The sequence below is a fragment of the Xiphophorus maculatus genome, chromosome 18 (genome assembly GCF_002775205.1).
Source record: "Xiphophorus maculatus strain JP 163 A chromosome 18, X_maculatus-5.0-male, whole genome shotgun sequence".
Taxonomy (NCBI): domain Eukaryota; kingdom Metazoa; phylum Chordata; class Actinopteri; order Cyprinodontiformes; family Poeciliidae; genus Xiphophorus; species Xiphophorus maculatus.
This window is the reverse complement of record NC_036460.1, coordinates 7952072-7967841: the sequence shown is the minus strand read 5'-3', so window position 1 is coordinate 7967841 and position 15770 is coordinate 7952072. Positions and strand designations below refer to the sequence as shown.

General features: G+C 37.1%; 1 protein-coding gene across 3 annotated transcripts in view; it reads right to left on the bottom strand.

Annotated features, from left to right (window-relative positions):
• Nucleotides 1–15770, bottom strand: part of LOC102236135 (cell adhesion molecule 2-like) — a 150400-nt gene that overhangs the window by 16409 nt on the left and 118221 nt on the right. For all 3 annotated transcript variants that reach the window (XM_023352020.1, XM_005796821.2, XM_023352019.1), the window contains 4 exons: nt 6631–6783; nt 6081–6218; nt 533–691; nt 142–232 (listed from right to left, as the gene is read on the bottom strand). In XM_023352020.1, the coding sequence (XP_023207788.1) occupies nt 142–232; nt 533–691; nt 6081–6218; nt 6631–6783 (541 nt within the window). The remainder of the gene's footprint in view (nt 1–141; nt 233–532; nt 692–6080; nt 6219–6630; nt 6784–15770) is intronic.

Here is a 15770-nt window from a genome sequence, read left to right as displayed (position 1 = left end):
ATCCTGTAGGTTGTATTTTTCCTATAGGTTTTCTAATTAATAAACTACATAAAGGAGAGGCAAGGGAAGAAACAACACCTTAGATGCAGGTCTTTAAAGTGAGCAACTACAAATTGTAACTTTGAATGAAGTCAAACTTACATTGGGTTGCCTATGGAGACACACTCCAGTTTGAAGTATTGTCCTTCCTGTGGAATTATCAGTGAATGTGTGATTTCCAGCTGAGGAGCATCTACAAAAAACAAAAAACAGAAAAAAAGACAAAGATTCAATACTGTAACATGACTGTGTGCAAAACAAGCTTTAACACTAACAAAGCATAAAGATAGTTAGCTCTTTACCCTCCGGGTAGCCTTAGCTTTAGTTTGTATCTTTGTTGCATGTTGAAAGTAATCCGTTACCTGCAAGTTAATCCTACACTAATCCATAACAAATGCAAAGCCCCACATGCAGACATAAATGTAAAATCCAACGTTCTCCTCTCTGTATTAATTTTCAGTGCTTACACCTAATCCGTCTTTATAATACTCACAGTGAACCTCCAGGACCTCAGTTGTCATGTAGGGTTTGTACAGAGACACGTGCTCCACACTGCAGGTGTAAGCAACGCCATCATCCCGTTTGTCCACCTGGAAAAGGAGGCTACTCCTTACTGCGAAGGATTTTCCTGTAGCATTGACCTCTGTGGTCCCTATAGTGAGAGAAACACGTGCAAAGTAATTGTTGAATTTGAGTTATTGTCATATGTTTATATTGAAATGCAGTGCTGTGTAAAAGTGCTAAGAACATTAAACTTTTCTACATTTTGTCCCTTCATGACAAACATCAATAGATTTGACTTTGATTGTGTGTGATAGACAAACACTCTTTAATTGTAGGACTGACTTTACATTCAGGTCCTTCGTCCAGCAGAAAGGTGGACCTCCAATATGGCATCACATTCCTGACAAAACCCATGAGGCGCATATTAAGTAATCATAACAGTGCTTATTTTAATTGTGAGAGCACATAGCTCTGATGGCAGCTGCATTTCCATTTATTCTTGGGCCAGCACAAAAATAACCTGCCGAGAAATAAAACAAGTTCCATCCACCCATCTGTAAGAAAGTAAGGCAAAGGAAAGTTTGTTTTTCCTTTCCTCTTCTTTATCTTCTTCTTCTTCATCCACCTATGCCTCCTGTTCTTCTTCTTGTATTAGACCAACTTAGATGTTAGCACCACATCTGAGCTGAAAAATCTGACCTATCAAATCAATCAGGAGAGTTGCCGCCCCTGACTAACATACTGTATATGTCCTCTAAACAGAGAGTGAGTGCAATTTTCCAGAAAAGGCGTAAAGATGAGTGAAAGCAGTGTGTTTTACTGCTCTCTGGGCCACTGAATAAATATAAATGTGATCACAGTTATACGCTCTCTTGATTAATAAATGTCCTGTCATGATTGCGTAATGCGCTCCTTTGGGTTTTTGGCAGGATTATTACATCAGAGTCCAACCCATTCTCAAGTCATTAGCAAATTTTAATCCAGAATTTTCCGGTATGTGGTGGTTCCCCACTGACGAAAGACCCCCACGGCATGATGATGGCTCCTCTGTTTCAAGGTGAGAGTGATCCATCAGGATGTTAGTTTTACACATACCATTTTGAGAGTTGTCAAAAAAAACGCTTTGTTTCGCAAGTTTTCTGTGTCCACTAAATCTGCATGCTGTCCTCATAAAATAAATTCAATTTTGTGTTTGTAATGTTACAAAATAAAGAAATAACTGGGAAACAAAACTTTCCTTGTTAACTTGTTTAAAAGGGAAATATTAAATTATATTTCAAAACTGTCAGTTGTGGAGAAGAACGTTGGACTGTTATTTTCCTCTCTATCTCCTTTGAGGGAGAGAATCTTTGGCCTCTGAAAGCTGAGGCGAGGAAGAGAGAATAGAGAAAAGAGAGGAATGTGAGCGTTGACTCGGTTGGTTGAGTGTGTTTGCTCCTCCAGGACCATCTCTCAAACATCCCACTCAAACAAAAACACACACTTCACCAGAAGACTGGGGGGAATTTTTGCAGTTGTTGTCACACTTTCACATATTCTTTTATTTTGTCTTAGTTTCATTTGCAGATGTTCACTCTTAAACAATTCTAGATGCTGGTTCTGGTTTTGGTTGACTTTTGAAGATTTCCTCATTGTTTGTGCATCCAAGATTGAAATTTTAAGAAATGTCTTCGTAGCCTTCACTCAACACTTAATCTGGTACTGTCACAGATCTCATTAAACAAAGAAAAATAAATTACAATTTGTTAGGGGTATACATATCATGAAAAATTGCTTGCATCACAAAACAACTCAAATAAGTTTTAAAGACTAAAACCTATTTGCAATGAAACCTAGACAAGCAACACCCTCATAACTTGGGCTGATCTGCTCCATCACATACCATTGCAGATACAGTCTATTCAGTACAACGATTTGGAATTTTAAAGTCTTAATATCCTTTACAATATCCTAATTTCACAAAATTATTTATTTGAGTTAATAAGAACCTGAAAAAGCACACAAATACAAAAGTAATAGCAATAGTCCCAAAAAGCCTCTACAATTAAAAAAGAGCAAAATTACAAGACTTTTATCTAAAGTTGAATATTCTGAATTTTGCCTATCAGTACAGAGATTGTAAAGGAAGTGTCTCTGCGGCATAAAACAGAAATCTCTGCAGTGCTTACTTTCATTTTGTCAAGCCGCCTGCAGCATTGGAGCTGCAACAGAGAAGCTGTCAGCCTGTTTCAAGGCGGCTGCTGGCATCGCCAGAGAGCATGTCGTGCCAGCTTTCGTAAGAAACAGGAATGTGCCCAGGTGCATCTGCTTTCAACCAACGCCCACGAGGCCAGAGGACCGATATTCTGGCAAAATTAAGCATGCCTGTAATCAGAGCATTAGCACCTCAGTGACTGACTTAAAAGATGTCCAAGATCTTATGACCAAAACTAATTGTGAAAGATCTTGTTATACAGTATTTCATTTGCTGTCCATAATAGGCAAGTTGGGGTACATTATCTTGCCCTACGACACTTTGTGAAGTGGCAGGAAAACGTCCAGAATCCAGAACTCCCAACTTCCTGACGACTAGTTTTCCATCTGGCCTTATACAAAAGTGATACAACTAAAAAATAATAAATGAATGATTGGCAGCTACAAAAAAAAGAAGAAAAAAAAAACAGTTCAGAGTTGATGGGGGGGATGGATAAAATCAAGTACAGAATGATCTATTTACTTCTTGAACAATCCAGCTAGGAAAAACTTTAAACTGAGGTGAACATTTCAGGAGTCCAACCATCCTAATCTTATAGTTACAATAAAATGGTTCAGAAGAAAGAAATTCCAAATGCTATCATATCAAAGTATTGTGGTAAATTGGGTTGAGAATTTGTGATTAGACATTTAAATTATTAACATCATCTCTCATCTCATCATCTCTCATCTCTCCAACCAATCAGACCAATCTTAAAATATTTTGAAAGAAGGTTGCAAAAATGTGGGTCTCTAGATAGCATAGCTGATGGAAACGTATACCAAAAGACTTGAAGCTGGAAATAAAGCAAAAATATTGACTCAGAAAAGGGGAGGTGGTGAACTATTTGGATGAAAGTCAGACATTTTATTTGTAAACCCTTTGAAAACCTTTATATCTCTCTTACTTCATAATTATGAACTGCTTTAAGTTAATTTCTTTCATAAAATCTAAATAAAGAAATTGAAGTTATACTCCTTGGCCTTGTACACCACATAATATCACTCTTGCTCTCTTTTTCCTTTCAAAAAAGCAGCTGAACTGATCAAAGTTGAATTCCATATAAAATTTGTGATAACATGCTTTCTCATTATCTGAATTCAAATGTCTTAAGAACTTTTCTTGCCTTGAACAGATAATTGGAATTCATCTGTTTGTCACAAAGGAAAGGAAACTTTGTGTATGCAAACAGCGTGATGGTGGGTGGATTTTTAATCAGCAGATTACAATTTGAAGCAGAGCTGTCATTCAGTGGCACAAGAAATTTGTATTGCTCTGCTCCCAGTAAACAAATTACTTGACTCTGGATGACAGTTGCACTTTGAGGTTTGTAAGGCTGTGTGCTTCTAATATACATTTTTGAAAAACAAATCATCAGAGCATGAAATAAATATGACATCTTTTAGCTATTACACCTGCAGTCGTCTTGGAGCAATAGAGGCTGGTCTCCCCCACCCCGCAGGGAAACATTTGACTGACAGGAGACACTGGTGGCAGAAGAACCAGTGGCAAAACATGCTGCTCCTAGCATATATGCACACCAAAGAAAGCTTTAAAGCGAAGCCTACAAAAGATTTAGATCCTGGAGCACTGATTGACATTCTCCATCTTTGACACTTTGACATGGAAATTAGGTATTTAAGTCAAGACCTCCAGTCTATGCAATGTTCTCTATCACTCTTTGTGAGGTGCACACAAGTCTGTTTGCCCCAGCGGCATCAAACCCAGTGCACCCAAATAAAACTAATAAAACATCTGTACACAAGACACCAGTCTGATGCAGCTCCGTGGCGCCTGATTATTTTTAGAGTTATGGGGTTTACTTATCCCAGATGTACATACCATTTCATTCTTTAGATGTGCAGTAAATTCAGTAAAAGTATGTCCATATACTAGTATAGATTTCTGGGGTTAAATGATTTATCCTAAAGTGCATTTTATAACTCTAAAGTACAAAAGAGATCATCTGAGTGCCTCTGGAGATGGACAGCGTGTCTGGTTGTGTTGCTGTGAGCCAGCTCTCCACTGGCCTTTCAGGAAGCTACGTGCATGTCATTCCAACAGGAAAACTTCATATCCCAGCTCTTTTCCCATCAATCATCATGCCATGTTGGCCAGACACAGACAGAACCACCAAGAAAAAGCTCTCTGGTGCAAATCTTCAATAAAGAGCAACTGTCACACAGAACCTCCACAGAAAGCTCCATTGTATTAAAGATCTCTGTACTGCACCGTCTCTGTCATTAAGCTGGGGACCAACTGGTCTGGAATCTTTTAGTATTGAATTTGCACGTGTGTTTCTTTCTGCAGTTTTTCCATCCACAGAATTGCTTATTTTATTTCATGTTTACAAACCTTTGCATCTTAAGTAAACAATGCTCCAATATTGCATTTCTTCCCATTTGATATTATAGCATACATAATTCTGATTACAAGCTAAACCAGACTTCCATGAAGTTATTTGCACACATACCCCCCCCCCAAAAAAACCAACAAAATGCATCTTCTAGTCACACACACTTTTGCATTACAGCAGTAGAACATTTGCAATTGCTACTCAAATGTCAACATTACTTAATTTCATGCTAGGCTATGCAGACGCTCATCTGTATTGATGAATATTCACTCACCTTAGTAGATCAAGTCCTATAAGCGGTTCCAATTCAAGGTCGTATCACATATGATGACATACAGTATATTCTGATTAATTCAGACAATACTTAATCAACTATGTTGTATATAGAGTAGTAACCTTTATCCACAGGTGGGCAGATCATCATTAAAAATGTAAAAACAGGAATAAGCATAAGAAACTGTTTCAAACAACTCCAGTCATTATTTATTATTGATACGGAGGTGATATGTAAACCTGGAAGTTGGATTCTGACAGTTAATCAGTTTGATATAATTTGCATGTGTAAAAGAAGTTTGTGCAGGTTGATCACAAAAAAACGGATTATGCGCCGGTGTCAACATCCTTATAAATTGGCCCTAAGCCACTGCAAAGTTACTTTTTCCGCCCAAAATCCGTAACATACACACAATTGTACAACTTTCATTCTAAAACACAGTCCACAAAAACAGGGCCACATCATGCGCTTTAAAATCTCCCATATGTGGCCAGTTCTGTGACATCTGTCAGCTTACAAGGACTGCAGCAATGCCCAGACCAGTGTAACGGAGCATGAATATGAGCACAAAGGAATTGCAGCAGTTGAATGACTTGACAGTATGAATGTCTCCTAGAGAGTGCAGGTTGTAAGAGAGGATACAGTTCTCTGTTAAATCCATATCACAGGCTTACCTTGGACCTCCTTGTCATTTCGGAACCACCGAATGTTGGCAGCAGGTTTGCTGCCTGATGTGATGCATGTCAGGGTGATTTCGTCTCCCTCCATGGCTGGCTTGGTAAATCCTGTGATTTCTGGCCGACTTGGCACTCCTGTGGTGCATCGGGGCATAAACAAGATTAGCATTCTGAATACATGTGGAGCACTAATTTGCTAATTGCTACTCATTTAAGTTTAGTTCTCCATATCGTCCTTTGATAACATCACATGCATCATTTCCAGGATTCTTTTGAAACTGGTGCATGCTTTTGTTTTCATTGAGTTAGATTATTGAATTGGTATAGAGCTCTTAATCAGCTGCAGTACATCCAGAATGCCATGCCCAGAGACCTTAAAACACTATACTTGATCCCTGTATAAAGAATAGAATTTAAAATCTAGTTGCTTCTTGGATATACTCCTGTATATCATGCTTATAGATACCATAATTACATCATAATTTAAAATGTGCATTTGAAAAATCTAGTGCAGGAGGAAGCACGTGGAAAAATTGGTCATGCTCACCTAAAACAGTGAGGAAGGCCTTGGTTGTCTTGACAGGCATGGTGAAGAGTGAGCATGTATACTGGCCCTCGTCTGACAGGCTGACGTCATTGATTCTGATGGTGAGCTCCTGTGACGTGGCTCGTACAAGCTCAATTCTGTGATCCCTCAGAGCTGACAGGAAGGAGAAACCGAATGAAAAAGAGCAGAGAAAAAGACACATACACTGATTAGGAAACCTATATAGACCTGGCAACCGCAGCTGTAGAGTTACTGTGCAAGATTTCTGTAACCTTTACCAGAACTATGCTGAACAAACTGTGTCCTAACCTATTTCAAAAATAGTTGTTTAGCTTTCTAGGCTGACAAGCTTATTTACAATCACGGAGAGTACAGAAAGTGTCAGAGCAGTGCACTGAAGTGCAACAGCAGCAAAAACTTAGTGCTCAAGTTATATTTATTTTAATAATCAATTACATTCTTGGTTTTTATTTAGAACTATAGCAACTGGCTCTGCTTGTGTCATTTGCCATCACAGTCAAAGACAACAGTCTCCAAATAAAGTGGTAAAAGACAAATTCATTTGAAAAACTCTAAACTGTAGAACCATAGCCAGGCAATAATTCATTACTGTCTATAAGCAGACACAAGCTACGGCTCCTGTACAAAGTTTCCATCCATTCATCATGGACATGATTGTGATGCCAATTTTTGGTGCTTTGTAACTCATTTTTAATGTTCTCTTACAGGTGTGAAATCATGGAAGTCACCAGATCCATTTTTAATGTGTGCCAAGATATACCTGCCAAGCCCCAGAAAAATATCCAAATGTCAAAATCTGTGAAAATTTTTAACACAGGATTTAAAAATTAAACCAGTTCTTACAGGAGAAAAACGGCCCAAATCCCAGCAACTATTGTGAGAGGCTTGGGGAAGCATATCTAAAATATTTGATCCGAGTTAGACAGTTTAAAAGACAATTTTAATAAACACTAAGGGAATACATATAAACCTCTAAAGTAGACTTGGGTTTCAAAAAATCCTGCTGAAATTGTTTTTGCCTTTGATCATTTTGATAGTCGTAACTGAACTAAAACAGAAAAAAATTGTCTGGTTTAATTTCAGACACTGAGAAAAAACAACTTTTTTTCTTTTTTTACAAAATATTTGTGAGCATCTGGCTATACTACTCATTTTAACATTTTCTGTATAAAAATATTGGTGCATCTACATGCAAAAAAAAAAAAATCAAAACAGCTACTTTTAATGTTCTACGTCCTTGCCACTCATTGAACTACATCCAAAAACCTACAAAAGCTAAATGTCTTAACTCAATAAGGTCAGCCTGTACCTTTTATACATTTTTACACTATTAAATTCAGAATAACCTTCCTCTTCTGTACGAGTACAAGTGAGCAACCACAGAGGGCAGGAGGCAAAGTGGCTTCATTTAATAAATTACACATTCTTAATCCTCAGTCCCTTTAGGCCAGCTCCCTCCTGGGATTTTTTTTCCCATTTAAGGTAATTTAAACTCTGTTGTACTGCACACCAAAGAGAAAATCTGGCAAAATGCAGCAGGAAGATTGCTGATTAGGATTTAAGACTGGTAGTAGGTCACAGCTGGCATTTGATTTCAAAGATACAAAAACAGCAGAGATGTAAATTCCAGCAAAATGGAACGGGATAACATGCTTATTAGGTTTTACACAAAACATAGATAATTATCGGAAAGGCTGCTCTTTATCTTTAATTACATGTAATGATTAATATCATATAATGACATGCACTTAAAGGGGACCAAAAGACCAATGCCTGGAAGAAATTTCTTAATGGAGATTAAAATTTTTATTTTGAAGAATAAAGAGCAATGTAAATAAATTAAATCTTCAAGCAATAATTCAAATTTATAAAAAGCCTTGCCATTAGGCAGCCAGCTCATTACCTGCTACGGGGTTTAAAACAAACATTTGATAGTACTGCTGTAGAAAGCAGCATTCTGAAACAAAGCTGTTGTTTGTAGTTAAGCACCCTCACAATGCAGCCTAAAATGGCCCAAAGGCTTCGGCAGAAAACAGCAAAGTCTTTGGTGGATCCACAAACTGGAGAGGTGATGAGGTCTTAGCAAACGCTGCACAGCAACTCAAGATATGGAATTATGGCCTGGGAGGATCAAACCTGTGAATGAGATGATACGCTTGTCTCGGCCTATATCCCTCTATCTCTGTAACACATGGAGGAAAGACAGAAAGAAACAAGCCAAGCTTTCTCCTTCCTAACTCCCCACTCCTGGAAGCACAAACACCTTTTTGAGATGCTGCTAAATGTTTTCTGTGTTCTCCAACAGATTTGTTGATGGAAAGGTGCTGTTTTTGTTTTGCGATGAACTGCCAGTAACTTGTAAGCGTTTGCATGAAACATTTGCAGTTTCTTCCAGTAGGTGTGATCAGCATGAAATTATATCTGTTTCAACACATTTTTTTAGTGCTGTCAACAAGGATTGAAATGCCAGTGCAACTCCCCAATGCAGAGCACACTCCCCTTGGTTAGCTGTTCCAATAAAAACAGGTACCATTTTTGATAATTACACACGCAGGTTCAATGTTGTGCTATTTGTAATTTTAGTACTCCGTAGTGGCACATGCAGTGCCTAGTAGAAGTATTCATGTTTTTAACACGTTGTGGTGTGCCTTCGCATTCAGTTCCCCTGAGTCAGTACTTTGTAGAGCCACCTTTCACTGCAATTACACCTGCAAGTCTTTCGGGAGTTGTCTCTACTAGCTTTGCATATCTAGACTGAAATTGCGTTTGCAAATAGCTCAAATAGCGCAAAGCATATGTTCACATCAGTTTTCAAGGTTTATCTCAAGTGGCCTAGGGCCTGGACTTTGAGTAGGCCATTCTAAAACACAATTATGCCCTGATCTAAAACATACCAGTCCAGTTGTATATGTATATGTTCAAGGTGTTTGCCTCAGTCTCGAGTATCTTGCATCTGGTTTTCTTCCATTTCTTTTGATCTCAAACCAGTTTTCTTGTTGCAGAAAAGCATCCCCACAGCAGTAATCATTCATGGTGGGGAGTGTGGGTTCAAGGTGAAGTGCAGTTTTAGATTTTTACCAAACACTCCATTTTGCACAAAGGTCAAACAGTTTTGTTTTGGTCCAATCTAACTGGAGCTCCTTTTCTCAGAAGTTCACTATGGCCCTACATGCAAACATGACTTTTCATGTTTTTCAACAAATAATTGTTTTTTTCTGGTCGCTCTTACAGATATAAACAAAATTATTTGAGTGTAAGATTCATATTGTACTGTGTGGATTTCTGCAGCTCCCCTAGAGTTACCATGGTTTTCTTAGCTGTTCCTCTGCTTGGTGCTCTCCTTAACCAGCCTTTTGCCTTAGATGGACTTGTTATGTTTGCAATTGTGGAAAATTATTTTGACTTTGAGATGATAAATTAAACAGTGTCCAACTGAAAGCTTTGGATATGTTTTTAACAAATATCTGAGGCTTTCACAGAACAGTAGAATTTATGGGTATACATAGCCACACACTATTTCCATTTTTTTTCAAACTTCTGAAAGCAGTTGGTGGCACATTTAATTGTAAAAATGAAGGCACTGTGAAAAATATATAATTCAACAGAACTACATTGATCTCAGAGCTTACAGAACACAATTTTCCCAGGATATTACTGGTATAGTAAGATATTATTCTGAGTTTCATTGTATGTGCTTGCCATAGGAAGAATAAAGCTAAAATTTCTCATAATCTTCTGTCACCAACTTTAAAAAGGCCCATTATCAATGTCTGCTGTTCAATTGATGCTGTGTCTGTTTTTAAATACCAAGGAGTGACCCAATGCAATACAGACGGTTGATAATTTCAAGTGACATTTAAAGCTAAAAGGATTGAGCTCATTTTCTGTAATTCATGAACATCACATTACTATTCAGAACTGAAATATATCCAAATGTCAGTTGCTGAAATATTGAATCTCATAGACAAATCCCAAGAAAAGACAGAAACCTACGGCTTAAAAAAGAGTGGGGTTGACCGATGCTATTTTGCTGAAAAGTCAATGCCATTAAAACCAAATGAGTAAAAGCTGATATTGATCGAATAAAATGTACAACTCAAAAACAAGTATTGCTTGTTACTCAAATATCATAAGACCAGACAACAAACTACTAGGAATCCAATCCTGACAAAGGGCCCAGGGTGTGGGTAAATCCGTCACAATCAGACCCAAATGCCACGGCTGACAAAGTTTTTTTTTCCAGGTGCTTTGGGAAATCAATGTGATGAAAAGGTTCATTTCCCCCTAAACCCTAGATAGCTCTACTACTGTTCATTCTGCTTAGGCAGAAACATAAATCTGCACTCTGGCCTTGTGTTTGCTCCAGCCTTGTAGCATGGCAGCTAAATGACATGGCAGGAGTGCATCTTTTGTGATGGAGGCCTTCCCAAGGTTGTCTTAGATCAGTTGAACTTATTGCCCCAGTTTGCATGTAATGTTTTATTTATTTTCCCAATAGAACATAACTCTACCTTCCACAGTACCTTGTAAACCATTAATGCCTATAGGATTGTTTGTCTCTTTTGCATTTTGTTACAGAATAAACTTTAATTTTTAAACAAAACAAGGAAGAATGAAATCATGCTTTACAAATTAAGTTATTCCAGTGTGAAAAGTGTGGGGCTTACTTATATGAGGTCCTTTTCACCCTTTTAGCCCTAAATAAAATTCAGCACAACAAACTGCAACCTATTTAGGCAAAAGTCCACCTATTTGTACTTTAATTTCATTATTAAGATAGCTGTTCAATGAAGCACACAGAAGAGGACAAAGCAAATATGTGAGCAAAAGTCTGTTCAGAGACTAAATGAAACTTTTTTTTGCCTACATAAAATTACTGTACGTCAGAAAACAAACACTATGACCACACCATTTCCAATATAAAAAGTATTATATTACTTATGCATAATTTAACGTGAGATTTATATGTTGAAAAATAATTTCCACGTATCAGTTTATTTCCACACAACATCATGTATTATTCTGTTGGCTCACTGTTTTTTTTTCCTTCAATTTAAACCATTAAAGACATAACTTTTTCTATTTTAGTATGTCAAGAAAAAAAAGTATTCTGCAATATCAAAATAATTAAATACAGTAGGAATGACATGTATTTTGAGATTTTTAAGTTGGGTCTGCCTTTAGATAGCTGGAGACATAGAATCAAGAATATCAAAAGTTACGTGACATTCATTTTATTTTTGTCACACAAATGTTAACAATTGTTTCTAGCTACTTAAATATGAACAATTTTCTAAAAGCCTAGTCAGAAAAAGTATATTTTAAGTCCATCCGTTAGACTTGGAGCCAAACAAAGAGCTGTCAGGTACAGTCAAAATATTTTACATCTGTGTTCCCATGTCACCATTTTTACATGGCCTATTACCACTTTGAGCTAGTCTGGAAATGTGAAAGCACTAGCTGTCCTTCAGCAAGAACACAGAATCCTGGCAAGCACCCCCTGCCTGCTTTCCATCCATGGGCTCCACTCTTTGCAATTAGAGGGTGTTTGCTGCTGGCTGTGCTCGCTTGGTGGCTGTGTGGGTGATTTTGGACACGTTCCAAGTATATAGTGGTGCAGGCAGGGGGCTCTTCTGCACCACACATGTGGCTACAATTAACAGAAGGAAAGAGCCTTGTTCCAGAGGGCCATTGTCACTGCCTGCTCGCTCAGAAATCCCACAGAGCAGATGCTACTCAAATTAGACTAATTTTCACTGCTTGAAGCGGTTATACCAAAAAAGGAGGAAATCTTTTTATGGCTATACATACACCTGATTCAGAGAGAAGGCAATGAGACTGAAAATATTTTTGTATTTCTCAGATCCTTAATATATAGGCTTAATTGTACAATTTGAGGCTGATTTTTTATATTTATTTCAGCAAACCAGTTAAAAGGGGGAACTCTTTTTTTACACAATCATTACATGGACTGATGTTTTCCAAGTGTTTTTTCTGATAATTTTGATGATTACACTCTATGGTTATTGAAAACCAACATTTTCAGAAAATTCTCATGCTGCATAAATTACAAAATAATAGTCTCTTACTACATAAATGTTATGCATGGATATGTTATGGATATGAAAAGGCCTACACTATAGTGGGGAAGATGGCTGCCTTTAGAGATGTCCAGCAGGAAGTAACATAAACCCTCAGCAAAGATGGTAAGCCACAAAACGTAATCGCAAAACAAGCTGGTGGTATCCTAGTATTACTAGAAAGTTAAGTGAAAGGAAACAGTGTGGAAGAAAATGATTTTCGAGCAAGATAGACTTGGAAGAAAAGCCTATTTAAATTGTGGGGAAGTTACAAGGGATTGTCTGCGATACAGGCTTGTTAAGCCACTTCTGAACCAGAAAAGCCATTAGCATCTTGTCAAGCATAAGAAGAAAAAGACTGGACACTTGCTTGATGGTCGTCTTTCAAATGAAAGTACATTTTTCATTTCTGAAATTACTCAAATCATTTAACTTTTGTATGTTATTTAACTTTATTGTGTTTGCAACTGAGTCACAAGAAACACACAACAAGAACTTGGCTTTTCTCCAAGCAAATCTGAAATTCTTCAGAATCCTTAGTTATTTTTAAAAAGTTATTATAAACAATATATGAAAATGAATTGTCAGAAAGGATCCAGTGTTTTGTTGTTCTTCACATTAGCAGTCAGCACAGAGTGCACGGTGACATAATAGAAAATTCACATTTCAGTGAAGCTAGAAGTAAAATACTATACTTAAAAGCCCATTAGTCCTTTAAGGAAGACATTAGCCCTGGCCATGAGGCCCTTTTCAGCATTTTTGTTCCTTGTAGAAACATTAAAAGCAAACACCACTTTAAGGAACAAACTCATGGCTTCTTACCAGTGAAAAATCTTTCAAAGACTTAAAATCAACAACGAATGTTGTGTATTCACTAGATTTGAAATTTAAATGTGCTTTTACTGGTGCTCATGCCTATAATTGCATCCTTGGTAATTATCCTTCATTCTCTCAAGCTAATGAATGTTTTAATGCTCACATTAGAGCATTCATTTAGCACATAACAGCATTTTGATTACAACAAGCCAATTAAGATCAATTTTGCTTTGTGACCTTTATGATTCATTCTGAGTTCCCCAATTAAATGTCATGAATGATGAACCATGAACTAAGAAAAGATGGGACTGAAATAGAGAAATGGACAATGTAATAAAGAATGTTGATGTAACTTTGGGGCTTGACATAAATCTCCAATATATATGTAATGTTTAAATAGCTAGACATCTCCACATTGCAACACATGATGTTGATGAAATTAGTTATCTCCCTTCCACTTGAATCCCACAGAATGTTTTTAATGAGTGCATTATTCATATTCACCATATCTGATAAAAGATTCTGTATGCCTTCTGAAATGTCATTACCATTCTCTATAGCCTCACGAGCATTTTATCCTTTCCCCGCAGAAGCCAGAGTGAAATAAATCATAATGAAGACAGCAGAGGACAGTTCTGTTCTCATTTGTACTGCTCAGTAATAATAACTCATAACAGTGGTGACTTAAAGTAGGGATAATTCAACAACATCATATGGTCTGAATTACTTTTTTTATTAGGGCAACCCACCAAAGCAGTGGTGACCACTAATTGGCCTAATGTATGAGGGAAGCAATGGCCTAACTATTACGGTAATTTATCTCTGTTTTCTCACGTCTGTACAGGAACCAGCTATTTGCCATAGTGTGATCTGAAACCTCTGAGGTGGTCACATTCAACCTAGAATTGGAAATACATAATGGATGAGACTGAGCAGCCCAAGGAGAAAGCTGGCATGATATAAGACGAGGAATATCTTGACCGCTAGATTAATATGCAGAGAGATTCTAAGCCATGATCTCATGTGACATCTGAGGTCAGTTAATATTCTTTCAAAAAAATAAAAATTACAGAAAGATAAGCTAAATCTGGGATACCAAAATGATCCCTCTTTAGTACAATCAGCTTTAATGGCCACTTGCTTAATTCTGCTATTCCTTAAATTTCTAAGAAGTTTGTTTTGATTGGAAATGATGCAGGTACCATTGCAAGACAGTATTCAAAGGGTAGCATTTAATTTGCCTTTTACAAAACAGACTACTTATTCAGTCTATAGACAGATAGACTGAATAAGTAGTCTTTTTTTTTTCAACTGTGCATTGAACTGGGACCTCCAAGACTGTCACAATACATAATTCAAGGTCTGTTTTTTAATACTGCTCAAAGAGTGAGGTATGCTATAGTGAATGTAGCACCAGTGGAAAAAAAAAAAATTGTCCTCAGTACGTTTGTGCACTTTGAAGGGGTTGGATGAATATAGCAGTGCATTTGTATTATATCTCTATGCCTGCTGTTCTGGCATGTCACATAATAGAGGAGCAGCCAAACATAGAATTTACAATTGGCAGATAGATATTAGAATGAAAAAAATAAAAAAAACATCAAAACAATCTAAATAGAAATTGATTGACAGTCATCATTGTCACCAGCCTCTGGCACAACTTCTTGCAGCTGAAACTCCTTTTCCAGAGAAGTTGTATTCTTCAAGTACAAATTGATCTGACCTGATAAAAATATGAATTCAAATTGAAATCTGCTTAAAGTCATCATTCAGTATTGTGTTTATTAAAGGGAACATACCATGCTTCCTACCAAACAAGTTGGCATGAGTTTATAGGCAATACAAAATATATGTATTACATTTTTTGCACAGAAATCATTCTCATATATTGAGATTTCACATAATTAGTTCTGTTCATTTTGAACTCCTTTCAGAATGGACTGTTCTAGGGCTCTATCACTTTAACGCAAATAAGCTGTTGCTGGCCACGCCTCCAAACTCAATGTTTACACTTGCACTTTACACACGTGAAAATGATTGTAAACAGATGTGCAATTGTACAACCATACATCTTTGATTCCAAGTCAGATCCAGAAGCAGAAGAGGGAAATATGCTTATTGCAGTCAACACAAAACATGAATGCATGATGGCCAGAAAAAAGGCTGTGTGGAGTTTTTTTTTAGTGCTTGGACTGTTTCTAGAAACAGTAGAGACCCAAATGG